At 33.5% G+C, this 18,739-nt stretch overlaps 1 protein-coding gene across 3 annotated transcripts in view; it reads right to left on the bottom strand.

Moving 5' to 3' along the window:
• PPFIA2 (PTPRF interacting protein alpha 2) overlaps positions 1-18,739 on the bottom strand; it is a 219,358-nt gene that overhangs the window by 12,279 nt on the left and 188,340 nt on the right. For all 3 annotated transcript variants that reach the window (XM_032221044.1, XM_032221045.1, XM_032221046.1), the window contains 2 exons: positions 16,920-17,013; positions 370-451 (listed from right to left, as the gene is read on the bottom strand). In XM_032221044.1, the coding sequence (XP_032076935.1) occupies positions 370-451; positions 16,920-17,013 (176 nt within the window). The remainder of the gene's footprint in view (positions 1-369; positions 452-16,919; positions 17,014-18,739) is intronic.

Genomic DNA, 18,739 nt, shown 5'->3' with positions numbered 1-18,739 from the left:
TTTTTTTTTCTCTCTCCCAAATTATAAAAATATAATTTACATTTCAATTTCCAAAGTACAAGTGGACTTTCGCTTTATCATTCCTACAGATTTTGGTTGAAATATGCTGATCTTTTTAAAAAACTGGGTCATTTTTTAGTTAAAGTTCTAGTATGATATGTCTTATGAAATATTCTTTTTTTAAAAGGGGGGAAAGCATTTGTCATTCTATGTAAGAATGAACTGTTTATAGACATTATTTCAAGAGGGAAATGAGAATTAACAGTTGTAACAGGGTCTATTTCTGTTTTCAACCTAAATTATAAACTGCTTATGATGAAGGTAAAATCATGTATACTAATATTTTTAGAAGGTTTTCTTAAAGCTTACCTCTAGCCAGGCAACTACTGTTGGCCCATCCCATTGTGCAAAGGGTAACCCCTTCCTCCGAGCTTCCTCCAGAAGTTCATGCCTAAAAGTGCAGTAGAGATAGTTAAAGCAGGAGTTAAGACCTAACAACATCACAAATGGATTTCAATATGGATGAAATAAAATTGTAAGGCACCATGTCACTGATAATACATATCAAAGTTTGCTTGTTTGCTATATATACACTTTGAACTTTAGAAAGCACTTCTCTATTTTTGTTCCCCACTTTGCAAGAGTATTTACCTTCTTTGGTGAAAACATTTTCTCATTTTTAGAGATGCATTTCATCTTGGCTCATTAAAAATAATAATAAACTAATTTTCCTAACTTCATCTTCCAACTTTACAAACTGATTTATGAAACAATCATTCTGTTTTGTTAGAAGCTGTACCTAAGCACCCCAACATATTTATGCTCTAATCATAAAGTAGAAAACAATCAGACATTAATGCAAGAAAATGCCCAGTTGTTTAACAAACAAGATTTTCACAGCTTTTTCAATATGTGTCAGCTGTAGTTTTCCACATACTCTTGTCTGCAATTGATTTTTGTCTTAAAAGACTGCAGATATATTTTTTAAAGCAAATGTTGCCTATAGCTTAACAAAATTATGATTTGTCAAATAGTTTGTAATTTGACAAGGCTGTAAATGCACAAGTGCATGTTCTATACACTGGAGATGTGTACCTGTGGCCCTCCAAATATTGGTGGACTTTAACTCCAATCAGTTTGCCCTGTGATGAAAGAACTAGGTCTTGTAGATGGGCAACATCTTAGGGCCTTTAGTTGTTCATCCCTGCTATAAATCTTCCTACTTCTGAAATGGTTTCTGCAGAGATGAAAAGTAATTATATCATCTAGGTGGCTCAAGATATTAAACTATGACTTCTGGAGAAGAAATGGTAAACTGAACACCATAGCATAATGACGACCCAATGAAATGTAAGTTTGTTGTAATTCCTCTCCAGATAAGGAGAGGACTTGAGATCATCCTCAAGGGCTTCAGATGATTGCTCCTCATGAGAAGACTGCAAGACAATGGTCTCTGATGGGTTTAGAGCTATGGAAGATGAGGGAATAGCTATCTTGCTCAAACCCTGGATGGCATCTATAAAAGGACACTGGGTTCACATATATTTTTTTCTAATCACTTTCAGAAATTGCTTGTTAATTACTTTTCAGTTATTGATAATCTTTACTTAGTCTGAAAAGACCAGATTAAGTTACTTCAATCCTTATTGAAATAAGTTTTAAATGCTATTTTAAGGACCTTTTTAAAATAAAGAGCAAAAAGGTGGTTAAAATTTTGATTCTGACAAGATAAAAATGGGTTAATGGCCTAGATTCATTTGAATAAGATTTTGAAATTATTTACAAGAGCCATTACTGTGGGAAATTGCTTTCGGTTTGAATTCTTTAAAAAATGATAGGATGGGACTTTGAAGGTTAGAAATTAGAAGGAAATAAATATAACAATTAAAGGAGAAGAACACTTACAATACATTTGACTTATTAATACAGAATGGAGCAACATATTTTAATTTTGGATATACTGAAGGATATTTTTGAACAATGGACTCAGAAGTTAAGAGTGTTTGTCTCTATAGATAGATTGTCTTTAAAAGGTTATGGAAGAGAACAAGTTTTATTGGAGCTTATAATTTGAGACTGAGATTGATCTGTAGATTTAAAAATGATAGGCTACAAGAGTGATAGGGGAAAAGGTAGTACACTGGACATACAAAAGATGTTTTGCATTTTTTAATATTTAAGATATGTGAGTAACAAACTAAGGTAACAAATCTCTATAATTTTCCTATATTGGATTTACAACAGAGGATTGTTCAAACTTTCAAGAATTTTATGAGATAGGACAAAGAAAATAATGAAAAGATCAAGTTTTGAGACATTATATAAAGGAACTAAAAATCAAGATTGTTAAAAGTACAAGGGAGGAATATAAAGATGGTTTATTTGATCAAAGTTAAAATAGATATACTGTTCTCTCTGGATATGGACTTTTGCTGATTAGGATTGAAATGACAACATTGTATTTTTATATTTTAATAGAAGCTGATTGTTGTTAAAATTGTTATTATTTGTGATAACTGGGGTTACTTCTTTAAATATTTTTCTTTTTGTTTAATATTCAGGTAATCCTTGACTTATGGCCACAACTGAGTTCAAAATTTCTGTTGTATACTAAGTGAGTTTTGTCCTATTTTACAACCTTTTTTTGCCAATGTTGTTAAGTGAATTACTACAAGGTAGTAACATGGTTGTTAAGTGACTCTGGCTTCCCCATTTACTATGCTTGTCAGACGATCACAAAAAATGATCACATGAACCAGAGACCGCACATGTCATTAATATGCCAGTTGCCAAATGTCCAAATTGTGATCACATGACAACAGGGCTGTTGCAACGGTCATAAGTGTGAAAATGGTCATAAGTCACTTTTTCAGTGCCACTGTAAGTTCAAATGGCCATTAAATGAATAGTTGTAAGTTGAGAATTACCTGTACTTATTTTTTCCTTTCTATTGTCTTTTCTGAAACTTGTATTAGTTTTTATCATTGTGTTTAATAAAATGACCATTAAAAAGATATTCTGCTACAATTGTCTGCTAGATTTCTTTGCAACTATAAATAACTTACATCCAGGGGTAAATAATATTTTGATTCAAGGGCCATAACAATTTTCTCTTTGGGGGCAGGAGGATGCAGGTCTCAAAGTGTATGACCTGATGAATGATGTGAGTAATGTTATTGGGGTTGTTTTTAACTACACAGTGCCAGGGTTTATACAGAACTTTTAATATATTTCTCAGACTAACATGAAACCTACGGTATAGTGAGATTACTCCCTCTTATTGCAACTCTGTAAGATACATTCTAATATTCAATCTAATATAACAGCCTCCCTGTTCAGAACTCCCATAGCAGTTTTCTGAGAGTTTCAGAAAGGAGAAAAATGAAGGCACCCCTGGCTTTTACTTGACATTGTTAAACACTAAGGAGCACAGCACACGATTAACTCAGTTTTCTAGTAATGATTCTCAAAAGTATCTAATCATATTTGCAAATTGAAATGTATGATTATATTTGAAGGCAGGAAAAGCTTGGAAAAATCTTCCATCATTCCCTTAGGATAAATGCTGAAAAATTAATTCATCACTTATGTTTATTATTTAGGTATTACTTCGATATTTCTGAGTGATATAAAAATAATTCCAAAAATTTAAACCAAACACAATGCATTTTCAATTATGTTAAATTATCTGGACCTTCTTACAATATACTTCCTTGATTGTTCCCTCTATTGTATCAGTCACATTTTTTTAAAAAAAATACAGTAATATTCCAAAATATAACCACATAGGAGTGCTATTACAACTGTCGCAAAGAAAATCTAAATCTAAATGCATAGTCTGCAGCTTCCCTGCTATGCAGAACAGGTGTCACTGGGTGCAACTTTAGTTCAGAATTGCATTTATAGCTTTCTGAGCCCCCAATTCTACATGGCCTCTGCCATCCATAAATCTGCGTGATATGCAGCAGATCCATTATATTTTATATATATGATACATATGTTTATAACTTTATCAGCAATATCCCAATCAAGCCTAAGAATAATTTGTGTACTAATGCAGTAGGTAAATAAAGCTAGCACAAAATTGAATCAGAACAGCGTGTTGGAGAGTGGGATAATGAACAAAAATAACTAGGCTTGGGAAAATATATGGAACAAGTTTGTCCAACCTGGATTTTGCCACAAGCTTCAAGTGTCTTAATTATAGCCAGCTTTGCTTAATATACATCGTGAGAACAGGGAGATTTTCTGTTGTGCATTAAAATAATATAGGGTAAGTCTCGGTGCAGATATATAATTAAGGCATCAGGTTACAAACCCAGAAAGTGCCTTAGACACAAAACCAGCTGGGTAACTTTTGGGCCAGTCACTTTCCCTTAGCCCTACGAAGGAGGCAATGGCAAACCAGTTGTGAAAAACTTTTAGCAAACAAACTGCAGGGAATTATTGAGGGTAGTCGCTGAGAAGCAGACACGACTGAATGAAAGAAAAAGAAAAATGTATAGAAAGTTTTGTGCTCTGTGCCAGAGTTTCTCAATGTAAATCTTCATCTTCTACAGTTCTCAACCAAATTGGGGCAAGTTGCCTTAAGGTGGTCTTTTGTACAACATACAATGATAAGTATTTGAAATGTTTCATATCTCCTGGAATTAAAATAGGATACCATATTATTGCACTGTGCAACTAATACTTTTTAATTAATCTTAGCCATTTAGTAGTATACCCATAAATATTTGAAAATTATAAAGCTGATTAGTAATAAATAGAATCCATTTTATTTGCAAATCCAAAAGTTGAAAAATTGTCAATATTAATTTGTTTTCCATGGAATGTCAAGCGTATTTTCTTATGATGTCAAATGAGAGTGGATGGCATTGTAACTTTACTTTAAGAACTCAAGCCAGTTCAGACACAGATAGGAAATATAACCTAAATATGGAATTTAGGATGATTTTTCTTCTAAATATTATAGGAATGTGGCCTAAATTAATGCACAAAACATTAATTCATTAAGATTAATTTATACAATAATATTCACATTTATTTTAGAAAAAGGTTTCTAATCTAGAGTGCCAATGAAGAAAGGTAGAATCCAACAAGAATATTCCACACTTTGTTAAACTAGATCAGCTTTCCCAACTTGGCATTTGCTAGATATACTGAAATATAATTTTCATCCTCCCAGTCAGCATGGCCAACAACCATAATCCAAAATTTTTGGAAGATATCAGATTGGAAAAAGGTGATCTAGATGAAAACTATGGTCTACATTGAAAATTTTCAATGTAAAGCATAAGAAAAAAAAATAGCCATCTACGCATACATTTATTTATTAATGAAAGATAGGAATGAAATCAGTTGGCAAAAAAATCAGAATAATGATCAATCTTATGTGTGTTATTGTGTTTTTATTTTTTTTAAATATTTTTGGTTCATATAGTGTAGTGTAGCAAGCTAAATCTTTCCCTTCTGCATTTTTTTAAAAACACATAGTGTGTTAGCCAAATTTATGATAGGTTAAAAATGTTATGATAGGTTAAAAATAACCAATTTTGTTGTATTTAAGTACAATGACAATAAAGATTATACTTATGTGAAAAGCAAAACAAAAGTAAGCTTATATGATTGTTTAGATCTCATGACAGAAAAAAATAATATACTCTATAGCAGCGATGGTGATCCTTTTTCGGCTCACGTGCCATAGTGGGGGGAGCGCAGGGGGGTCATGTGTGGGTATGCTGCACCCATAATGCAATGCATGACCCCCTCAGTGCACATGCACACACTACAGGTGCAACCCCACATTTTTTGTATGTTTTTTTTTGCTCCAGAAGCTTTATAGGAACCTAGGGAGGGCGAAAACAGCCTCCCCTGTGTTCCCCCCAAGGCCCTCCAGAGGCTTCAGGGACCTTCAGGAGGCTTCCCTGAAGCCTCCGGAGCGCTCAAAACAACCCTCTGAGCAAACCAGGTGCTCTTTTCACCCTCCCCAGGCTCCTATAAAGCCTCTGGAGCCTGGGGAGGACGAAAAATAGCTTCAAAAAGGGTGAACTCAGCTGGCCAGCGCACGGATGTGCTCTAGCAATAGCAATAGCAGTTAGACTTATATACCGCTTCATAGGGCTTTCAGCCCTCTCTAAGCGGTTTACAGAGTTAGCATATTGCCCCCAACAACAATCCGGGTCCTCATTTTACCCACCTCGGAAGGATGGAAGGCTGAGTCAACCCTGAGCCGGTGAGATTTGAACAGCCGAACTGCAGAACTGCAGTCAGCTGAAATAGCCTGCAGTGCTGCATTTAACCACTGCGCCATCTCGGCCAGCTGACAGGGCAGCACCTCACACGCCCTGACAAATGGCTCCACGTGCCACCTGTGGCACGCGTGCCATAGGTCCGCCATCCCGGGTCTATAGTAACAAAATGTAATATACTTTGAATAAAACCTCAGCTTGTTAAAATAATACTGTTGCTACCTTGTTTTAATACATAATGAACACTATCACTTTCTTAAACATCAATATTATGTAAATGCAAACTGTTTAGAATGCAAGGTAATCAGTATTGAACAATCTATAAGTAATAATGTTACTAATATACCACCATTATGATGACTTGATCAAACTACCTAATGCATAAGGTCATGTTATTGTAAACATGTTGAAAAAAATTACAGACGCTGGAAACTGAAGGTACAGTAATACTATAATTTAGGTAGTCCCTGACCTATGACTGTAATGGACTGTTACAGTTGTAAGTTGTGGCAATGATAAAGTGGATCATCAACAGGAACAATCTGATGTTACAAACATTTTTGCAGTGTTCATTAAGTTAACGTATCAGTCATAAAGTGAACATTTGGTTGACAAGTGAACCCATTGTTCACTATGGGGTGGTTTTGCCAAAAACCAAAGAAAATACCATTTATAAAAACATTTTAACTGTAGTCTTGTGACTTTGCTGCAAACGGCCATAAATATGGGTTGCCAAGTGCCCAAAATTTGGTCATGTAACTGTGGTGAGGCAGCTGTTGGAACAATAGGGTCATAGGCAGCTCTTGAGGGGTCTGTTGTAACTTCATCATTAAGTTACTAGTAACTACTGTTGTAGCCTCGTAAGTCCTCGGACTTACGAATGACAGCTCAGCAGCAGCCAGGCGCGTCTTAGCCAATCAGATGCGCCTGCCGGTTGCCGGGCTGTCATACGCGAGGCTATTGGCCTGTCCGTCTGACAGCTCAGTATAAAAGGCTGTCAGACGGAGGAGAGGTGCCAGTCTACTCACAGTTGCTGTTCGTTCTATCTTGCTTGCAATAAACCGTTGAAAGGTTACCTCAGACGCCTCCTCGTCATTATTGCCGCCGATCTAACAACTACTATATACAGTATATCTATATGTATCTATTTATCTGTATGCCTCTGTATGTGTACAATCCCAGTTTACACATGACAACAGGGTGTAACCTTAGTTCAGTCATTCTTCCTCAACCCAATCTACCTCATAGGGTTTTCATTGTGATGAAAATAAAAGGTAAAAAGAGTATTCTGTACGTTTGCCACCTTCAGTTATTTATAAAAAAACAAATAAAGGCAGGATAAAAATAACTAAATAAATATTCAACTGTAACCAGAATAGTAATATCTTTTTTGAACAATTTAAATGAATAAGATTCTGATATTCAGCAAGATGACTTTGTGTAAATCTCCAAAACCGATCCTATTTAAATTATATTAATTCTTACAAGTAGTTTTGTTTCCCTTCTAGATTTTCTGGTTGTTTATAAGATTAAAAAGTACAATCCTCTGAATATTGGCTAGGAATGAGGGTTGCTTAGTTCAGTGAATCTTTCACCTAGGTAAGTGAGCTGGTTTTGTATTTTACTGTTTTAGCCAAAATCTCAATAAAACGTATTTGCAAATTTGCAAATTAACTGAATTGCTAAGAGATGAAATCAAGAGTGAAAGAAATCAAAATATTGTTGTTCTATATAACATTCATATAGAACAAGTAAATGAATCAAATGACTGAGTGCAATCTAAGCCATATATAATATTTAGAATATTTTGATAATTTATTTAAAAACCTTTAGAGTTGCACTCAGTTCATTTAAAAATAAACTGGTATATTCATAAACTAAATGCATACTTTGAAAGGGTGTCAAATATTGCCAATTTAAAATATTTAAGTATTCAAATTTAGTTCAATTCTCAAGATCATCAATTCAAAATAGTAAGATAAATAAATAAAAAATGAAATAAAGGAGAAAATTTAAACATGGTGCTGAAAATGACTATGATCAGCAACCATTGTGGTTTAACTTACCCTGGTGTGCTTTTCATGAGATGGAGAGAGATGGATGGAAAAGAAAAGCACATAAATATTAATGAATATATGTCAATTCATAAAATAAATCATATGATAGAGTAAGAAAATTAAAAAGCAGCATAGCAAATAGGATTAAAATAATCTTTCTGTCCTGAAACAGAATGCAAGCAGTAATTATTTAAAAACAATATATGTCCTTGATAAACAGATACAAATCATCCCAAATTATTGAAGACACCGAATGTAGAAAAGAGAAAAATAGTTACAACAGGCAAAGCCTCAGGTCACAATTAAGCATTTGACTTTCCAACAGTTAAGATTTGCAACAGTTTCTGAAGTATTGTTTTAAATATTTATCTTTCAATTTGTCATTGATAAAAAATGTTTTGCTCGTACTGTACCTTTTTCCAAACATAAGAATATTTATTGTTTTTCTTATATATTTATTGCTTTACAATGAGAAGCAAATTTGTATATAACATAAAGGGAGGGAGGAAATAGCATTTTGGCAAAATAATAGATATTCCTGGACTTTCCGAAACATCTAAAAAATTTCCTAGCAAACATTTTATGAACCTGCTAACACTGGGACATTTTTCAACTCCAACTGAGATTTGCAATCACTGCTGGGCATAGATTTGAATCACTTGTGCATTGCACTAGTTCAAAATCAGCTGCAGACTGGTGATTCTGGGAAAAGTAATCCTTGCACTGTTACTAAAAACCATGTGACTCCTAGAAAAACAAAGGAGAGATGCAAAACAGATCATTCTGCTCTGAAGTTTGTGTGTCTGTGTTTGTGTGTCTGGAAGGGTGGGGGAAAGACAGTTATTCTGTTGTGCAGGACAGGAAAAAAAAATTGGGGGAATTCTTGAATCCTTGCAGTAGCTGATTTTTGTTTCTTTTGCAAAAAAGATGCTGTTGGAACAATACCCACACACGCTTCTTTACCATCAAGTTTATCATAAATTGAAGCATAAATGAATACACCTTTATTAACTCAATATCCAAGATACATTGTCTTTTTACCTTATTATCTTTTAGCTGATCACAGTGATATACTCACTTACAGTGTCACCAATTTGTTTTTAATAGCAAGCAAGATTCAGCAGAATCTCATTAGGACAAATTTGATTTGTCCTAATTACACTTATTCCAATTTAGTTACAAATATTTATTTTTCAATATTTTCTTTTTTGTTATAATCAAAATAAAATAGTTTAACTCGCCATCTAATATTTTCATTCCCTTATCAAATGAGTTATGGTTTTTGATCAATGGTTGACGGTATCCATGCTATGATTCACAGGGATACTGCACCAATCAATTATATCCACAGCAGACAAAAGCACTTTAGGCATGAATGTTAATACTAGTGGCTGACAAAAAGAGAAAACAAGCTTTTTATTTTTATTTTATTTGTAAATAGTTGTATGCACATTTATTTACTTGCTTGCTTACTGCCAAAATCACATGTTTAAAAAAAACTTGAATGGGGGTTACTGAAGAAAAGCTGTTTGTTCTTCTTTTTTACAAGTTCCTAGAGATTGACAGGAGTGACAACATTGATTGACTGATTGTTTTCAGTATTACAAGACAGATAAATGTGAAGATGATCAACAGGTTAACTTCAATGCTGAGAAGGGAATGGGAGGCAGAAAAATAAAAAGGTGATGTAAAATTGCCCTTTGGCTTGAGGCCACAATAAAAAAATCATTTTTTACTCTTATTAGGCTCCTAATTTCTCTTGAACCCCTTGAAGTCCCCTGAACCACTTTGGCTTGAATTCTTTTTTTCTTTCCTCCTTTTAAAAACTAGCTATGTAAACCTGAGCCACTTGATTAATGTTTCATCCTCTTTGGTTCTCAGTGAGTGGATGTTTTCCAAACGAATGCAGGAGGCAACAAGAAAAGGTGTTGCATATAAGCATAGATCCTATGGAATGGCATAGTTTAGAAGTACTGTTTTTTTTTTGGCTATGCCAACATTACAAATGATAAACAAACCAACTTTCCTGTCTGCTTGGGGTAATGGAAATGGATGGTTGGACAAGAAATGCTGCAATGCTATTTTCATGCTTTTTAGCAGTTTCTAAGTATTACCATATTTGAAAAAGATTCTGATCTGAACATATCTTAATTGGCTGCGGGGGGAGGGGGAGGGTTTGGGGGAAGTTAGGCAAGATGAATATACTAAATGTTTCTAAACTTACCCATGCATTTAGAAAAGCTACATTTTTTAAAAAAAAATCTATACTTAACCTGTCCCAAAGGGCTTATTTGGTTTACCTAGTTGTACCCAGATAAGTATCCCTTGCTCCCTTTTGCAGGTATGAAGGGCTAAGGCAATGGGGCTCAAAATAGTCAAGATGGCGGCATGACATCATGATTGAAGCCCTGCCTGCTCCTACATTCCTGTAACGTCAGTATGAAGAGTGGGGCTTCTTCCCTTGTACAGTCTTGCCTACCCCTCTGGCCTTCTGATTCTCCCACCTGCAGAGGCACCCACCACTGATGTATACAATGCTCTACTGAGTGAGTTGCATGTTCAGAAGAGAAAAGTATTAACCATAATGATTCTAATGTTCATTATACAATTAGGACATGAATAATATTTCACATTCTAATCAACTTTAGCAAAAACTGATTATTAAAAATAATTAAAGAGATAGTAAAAGTGTAATTATTCTTCTGGGTTGAACAAAAATAAACTCTACTGGCACTGCAAATGGATTATTGCAGCAATAAGAATGAGGGAACATTTCGACTGCTCATTATTATACATAGCTTAATGCAATTGCTTAAATTTGCTTTTAATTACTAAGCTTATTAAAAGCCATATTTTATTTATGACAACAGTAAAATTGTTATTTTAGCTAAAGATGAATAGGGCAACCATGTGTAATTAAAACTTTAAAAATTTAAAAGGAACTCTGACACAATAATAGATGATCCAATTTATTGAAACTATTGAAAAGACCTTCGTACACAAATTGCTCTCTGTGTCTGCACAAAGATGCCTTCCTCCTAGACTTAGATAGTGTGTTGGGTCCTTCAACCCAACCCCATTTTGTGAAGAAGTTCTGACATTACTTTTGATGTAAAGTGATTTGGAAGGGGTAAGAGCACCACTTCATTCATAAAATTATGGTTTGAGGTTATGAAGCTGAATAGTTTTAAAAACTCCATGATTTTCACATTTTTCTCTAAATTTATTACATGTTTAAAAAGTTAAATAGGCAAGGGAGAGCAACTGAATATTACTTCCTCTCATCTGGAAGACTTTCATGCCTACATATTACTCATATTAAATCAAATCAAAGTGTATGTATTTCAGCTAATTACATTTTCCCCCTATTTAGCCATGTCTCCTTTCCCCCTTTTTACAGCCTATTCTTTGAAGTGCCCACATATTTACATACAGATACTTCAACTAAGAACTGTTCTATATACCAATCTAAATTAAGGTTACACTCACCAAGTTATTATTAGCTATATTCATCAAGAATATAGTGAGATATCTATTGTAAATATAGATATTTATAGATAGATTCACATAGTCATGCACACACAGAAAGTACAAGTGGCATATTTCATGTTGTATTTTTGCCCAAAATAGCTTATTTTTTTCTAATTATACCAGTGAAGTATATTCTATCACCAAAATTAATTAGCAATCAAATGAGTGCTAAGATTTTAGTTTTCTTGTGAGGTATTTATTATCTTCCTCCTTTTTATACGAGTAATTGACCGGAATTAAGGGACAAAGGATTAAATTATTTCTACTGTATTAAGTATTTCTCCCAAGATTCAACAATTGGATCCTCATAGAATTTGCTTTGATAAACTAATGTCTTTCTTTGCTTATTCCATGTGAACTTAATAAAATAGATAGTTCCTAAAGCTAATGTCACATAATGTATTTGTCTGTAAAGATGCCGCAAAGTTTTCTTTTTCATGATGACCAGATTAGTATTGTTATAGCATTCCAAGCTATTCTTGAAGTTTTAAGGAAGAAAATAGGAGGGGGGAAAAGATTCACATTTCTGAAAGGGAGCTTTTCCATGTCCTCTCCCATGCCTATTTTAAGTCAGTTGAGCTGTTTCTGGAAACAGATATAGCACTTTTTAAAAAGTGCTAAAATGATGTTACAAAAAAAAAAGAAAAAAAGCCTGACAGGATTAGCTGGAAAGAGCAATCCAGCAAGTAAGCTCCATTTTCAAAAGATATTCAAGGAGTCTAGTGCTCAACAAATCCAGTTTTGACCTTGTGAACAGCAATGCACAGAAACAGCTATTGGAAAGGCCATGGAGAATCTGCACACAATATGGGCTTCTGGATTTTGTGTCTGTTATTAACCTAGGCACAATATCAACTACTGTTATCATGGCCCCTGATGCATTTTTTTTCCCAGTCAGTATTCCATACTAAGCTTAATGAGGCAGAGATTTGGAATCAATGAAATGATGGGCACAAGAAAGAGCAATTGTATAAACTATGCCCTATTTTGTTTCATTTCAACCAAATTCATGTGATGTCATGGTGTGCCACATTTGGATAAAATGTACAAGTAAATTAGTAATTTTCTTTTGACATATCAGAAGATAGCTGTTATGAACAGAGATTGTTTACATTAATGATAAAGAAAACAGGAGTTATAGTTTTTGTTGCACTAGAAAATTGTCTCCACAGTATTTGTTGTACAGGTGGTTCTCAATTAATGACCATTTGTTCAGTTCAGTGATTGGTCAAAGCTACAATGGTTCTAAAAAAGGCAGCTTATGGCCAATCCTCAAAGTTATGGTTGTTGCAGTGTTTTAGAGCAGCACACTATTCAGGCAATCCTTATTTCTCTTCACCTACTGCACACTTATCGTAAAAGAGGTTGGATGAAATATGTGAAAATTGAGGTTTATTTTCATTTAAGATTTCCTATATCCTAAAATCCAGGAAATTACCAAAATATGAATATTATAAGGACAGCAGTTCATTTGGCATGAACATAAAACATATGTACAGTCGTCATTAAAAAAACCAAAGCAACATTTACAGTTATGGATACATCAACAATAGTAAATCCAATAGGAGATTAAATGATTCAAGTTAATATTTCTATTTGATATATACCTATTGTATTTCTGAATCAGTATTCATTCAGAGAGCATAATCATCCAGATCAAATGGATAATTAGCAGAAACATAAGAATGCATTTTTCATATTAGGTGATAATAATGTTTTATACTTCTGCACTTTTATTCAAAAGAGTACAGTTGAGTGGTATGTGATGGCATGGCTAAGGATAATGATACTTCAAATTTAATCAGCCCCAGTAGTCAGCAAGAATATATGGGATTGTGGTCATAACTCAATCCATATGTATTTAATCTGGTTGAAATATTAGAATAATTTGAATTGAATTTTAATATGAGTAAGAGACAATTAACTAGCAGCAAATTATTCCTGGAATAGGTTTTAAATGCAAAATCCATAGTATCCAGAGACTCAAAACGTCTTGTGTGTCAGATCTGGGTTTTTTTGGCAGCAGAATATATTTAGGAGCAAAAATTAAGAGAAACAAATTATGGGGTGTTGATTTTATAAAGTAGAAAAATATTTTCAATGTTTCCAAATAAGCAAATAGTGTGAAGCTGCTGTGTTCGTGTTCATGTATCTATGAAGATAAAGGATGGATAAAGCATTTGGATATATTTGCCACCTTGAATTATTTGTAAAAATAATAAAGGTGAGATATACCCAAACAAACAAATAAATGCACCTAATATAAATTGTCAATGGACATAAGAGCACAGGGACAATGGAGCAGTTGCATCAGCATTTGTATATATATGCAAATATAGCCTCAGATTATAAAACTAACATTTTAAGCAATAATAAAAATGCCAAATATAGTCTAAACATCTGGCTGTTTCTACAATGAAACATAACAACAATAAAAAGCATTTGTCATACAACACCCCAAACTTAGCAACTATTGATAAGACAAAAAAATTGAATAGTGGACATTGCAATACTGTGAGACAGCAGAACAGAAGAGAAACAATTGGGGAGGGGGACTCCCAAAATGTAAAGACCTGAAAATAGAAGTAGAATGACTGTGGCAAAAGAAAGCAGATACCAACAGTAATAAGAGCCTTGGGTGCAACTCCAAAACATTTGGAGCATCACTGGAACACCATCGGCATTGAAAAAACAACCATCAGTCAATTGCAAATGCACCTTTCCTGAAACACGCTACGACAACATTTTTAACATCGAGCAACAATATTTTTCTTGGGAGGGATAGATGGATCAAAGTGCCATATCCAAAATCAACATCTGGTTGACTATGTGACAAACCATAATAACAATAATTTAGGAACATAGGAAGGTGAAAATTCAATTTAAAAAATCCCTAAACAAGATTTTTAGAAAAAAGACACTTCCTGCCTTTCAGATTTTTATTTAACCTGACCAGTCTTCCCTTGTTCCTTTCATTTAGTCATGATTATTCTGCCTAGCAATGAGCAATATGCAGAACTTTCTTGGAGCCTTCTAGTATTCATATGGTAATTACAAGTTTTACACTGCACAAGTTTTTTTTCTTTCAGAACTAATGAATCAATGCAATTAGCAGTAAACAACACAGAAATATTTTCTAATAATTTATTATGATAAATACATTTTTCCCTACTGGGAAGTCAACTGTCTTCACAATTACATCTGAGACGATAATAAGGATGCCTTTGGATTTGCTTTGTTAATAAACATGAAACTTTCATTCTTTTTGCCTCCACAAATCTGTTAACTTGGACATTTTTAATTTAGGTAGATAATTAGAAGGAATCAACTTACATAGTGATATACAATATTATAATTTTAAGCAACTGAAGATGGGATTTCCCTAATACACATATTTTGAATGTAAACATGTTTATGAAAACTGTTCTGTAATTTGTGCTGTTAGTACCAACCGTTGGGCTTATTTAATGAAAAAATACAGTAAATCACTTTGACTAAACTTTGATGCCAGAGCCAATATAGTGGTAAATTGTTTTAGAAACCACCACCCCATCATAACCTGTTCATTTATAACCCAGATTTAGCTCAGAGTAATTTACATAAAGAAAGCTCCAAATAGGTTGAAGTCATTATATGCTTGAAGGGTGTCACCGATATTTGAGATTTCAAGCATCTTTTTCACAAAGATTTCTTGTCAGAGCTATGATATAACTGATCATAATCTCATTTACACACCTTTTCCCCATAGAATTGTCTGTTGAAAACTGATAACAGAAAAAGTAATTAGAAAGTGGATAATGAAATACAATTTCTACTAGACTATGAAGATAAATATGTCAACAACTGCTATCATATTTTGAGGGAAAATTAAATGCTCATTTTTGTACCTAAAATATGTTTTTGCCAGCAGAAAATAAATGAAAACTATCAGGCATAGAGAGAGATAAAGTGAAGTATAAAAAGCAAGACCAAAGTCTTTCAAAAATATTATTTAAATTATCACATTATTATTAACAAATATCAGAATGCATCTAACTTTAGTACATAGGTTGTATAAAAATATTTAGTGATGCTATTCTTTTTGCATAGAGTGCCAGTAGAAACAAAAAATATCTTACAAGATTTATACCTTCTAACCTTATAAAGAAACAATAGTAGCAAAAAAGAAAAAAGAAAATAAAAGAAAATTTAGAAGTTTCATTTATGATCCATAAGAGGGAACTTACATTACTAAATGTAATACATTATTTATCTAATACTTCTATATTATTTTTAGAAGAAAATGTTTCTGATTGGAATATATTTATTTATTTTACTGTTAATAAATAACTATAACTAAGAAAAATGCATCTCTTCTCTTTTTGGAGTGCTAATTTAAGTGCTAATTTTCTGACAGCAAGAAATAATCTTGTTTGATATTACCAATGTTTTCTATATAGTCACAAATCAATAATGCATTCTGATAATCAAAGTAATATTTTATCTGAGAATGCTGCATCATAATGTAGAATACTCAGGCTAAGCAATGAATAGTATTTTACCAAAATATGTTTTCCCACATAAGATACAAATAAACATTGCCAAGTGCTTGGAAAGATTTCTGGTAGAGCAAGCATCAAAAATTCAAAAAGATCAGCAGAGTATTTTCAGTTTTTCTTCAAAGGTATTCTTTATGATTTTATAAAACATTTTTTTTTTAGGGAACATGACAGGTATCAAAAATAATAGCACTTTATCATAACCTTTGTACACAATGAATGAATTAGGGTTTCAAGGAAATGCAATGGGAAGCAGCATATCATTGTTCAGTAACTCACTGATCAAGTTGCCATGTAAGAGTGGCAGAGTGAATTGAACATAATTACTACTCTCAGTATATCTGCATTTTAAAATGGGCTACCAATAGACAAATCCAAAGAATCCTCCTGCTATGTTTCTTTAATGGAATCCATATAGAAAAGTAGAAATTACTTTTCATTGTGTTTGGCTTTTAAAAATGCAATTAGAATAAGTACTAATACATTGATTTTTCTTCAACAAGCAATTGTACTTGGTGTTTTATTCAAAGTTCATGCCAACCTACTTTTTCTTTAATCTTCTGTCTTTTTCTGCCTGGGTTCCAAGTTTGCTTAAGCCCAGAGATTCTTGTGCTGCAGCTTCAGTTTCCATATAGCCTCCTGCATTTAAAAGAGTAAAGAGATTTTCTCTTTTAATTTTTTTAATAATGTTCTATTAGCTTACCAGCAGTGCTTTTGATTTGTTTTCTGAGACACACATATACAGATAAAAATGGTGTAGTAATCCAAAATCTATGACAGATAAAACTTAAAAATGGAGATTCCAGTAATAACTTTTTAAAGTGCCCAACTAAAAGTGAGTTTCCCCCTCCTTGTTTTCCTGTAAGGAGCAAGGCTCAAATATTTTCTCTTCTCCTAATTTGACTTTCTAAAAAGACAAGAAGCCCTTTCAAGCCAAAATGGTTGTTCTTGGCAGAAGGAATATTAAAATGGCATTGTTTGTGCTCAATTTCACCTCAATTAGCTTCTTTTTAAGGGATCCCTCTAGAGCTGTAACTTTGTTGAGATTTTGTTCTGGTTCATTTTAGAATAAGGCACTAATGACTGCACCAGATAGGAGAGAGGAAAACTTGGTTGTATCTTTTATATTTGCTCATTCAGATTTGGCAAATAAACCATACAAAACCAGCTTTTAAGAAGCAGGAATGCAAAGGTGACTCATGTTGTAAATAGTAATTTTCTATCAATTATTATCTAGTTTCTGAATTACTTTCTCAAACAATAGAAACTGTTGGCACAAGTACATGCTAGTTCATTTTTTTGTAGATTGTCTTTAGTACAGATCAAACTTTAGGTTAAAGATGGCATTATCATTATATTTGGCTGCATCAACCGTTAGGCATATACATTTAAGATTTCTATTTGTTGTGTTATATTTTATGAGTGTATTATTTTAAATTTAAGGCAATACTCCAATCTAGCATTTACAGACTTTGGTATTGTTAGTTTCCAACTGGAAAACATGATTCTGTTCATATGTATTTTGAACAGTTTAATACATTATTTGAAATGCAGGAAATATATTATAGAAGATCCAGGTGTATTAAAAATGAAACAATCCAAGATAAGATGGTAAAACTCTTCTCAAAAACAGGCTGAGATACTGCAAAAAAGAGAAAAATAATGAATGAAAAGATCAAAGGTTCAAATGTAGGAGAAATATAGAGAAGTATGGAGGAGAATAGTGAAGAGAACCAGATTTAATTAGGCTTCCTTTTTTATCATTTTTCTTTTGGTGGGGAGATCTATTTTTTCCTTCTTCTCCTTAAATCTTTTTGTATGCACTATATAATGTTGTGTACTCCAAAGGGGAACATGATGGCTATGCGTATATGTACAATGTTAAAGGCACTTAAAGCAAAGATCCTTTTGTCAATTATTTGGTTCTTTATCCATTTCCTTTTTCTCCAAAATTCCAGTTGTTTCTTCCTGTCAGCTAGTCAGCCTGTTCTTGTTTCCTTTCTTCTCCCCACCCCTTGTGAAAAACTCTAGGTTCATGAAATTGCTTAGGCAAAATATTTCCCCCCCCCCCAATTTTTTTTGATTGTCTTGCTACTCACTGAGGAAAAACGTTGGGGGGTATTGATAGCAATAGCAAAAGCACTTAGACTTATATATCACTTCACAGTGCTTTACAGCCCTCTCTAAGTGGTTTACACTTTACAGAGTCAGTCTATTGTCCCCAGCAATCTGGGTCCTCATTTTACTAATCTCGGAAGGATGAAGGCTGAGTCAACCTTGAGCCTGGTGAGATTCGATTGCAGGCAGCCGACTGTCAGCAGAAGTAGCCTGCAGTACTGCATTCTAACCACTGTGCCACCATGGC

Source organism: Thamnophis elegans, chromosome 7 (genome assembly GCF_009769535.1).
Source record: "Thamnophis elegans isolate rThaEle1 chromosome 7, rThaEle1.pri, whole genome shotgun sequence".
Classification (NCBI taxonomy): domain Eukaryota; kingdom Metazoa; phylum Chordata; class Lepidosauria; order Squamata; family Colubridae; genus Thamnophis; species Thamnophis elegans.
The sequence above is the reverse complement of the archived record's forward strand: the minus strand, read 5'-3'. Positions and strand labels throughout refer to the sequence as shown.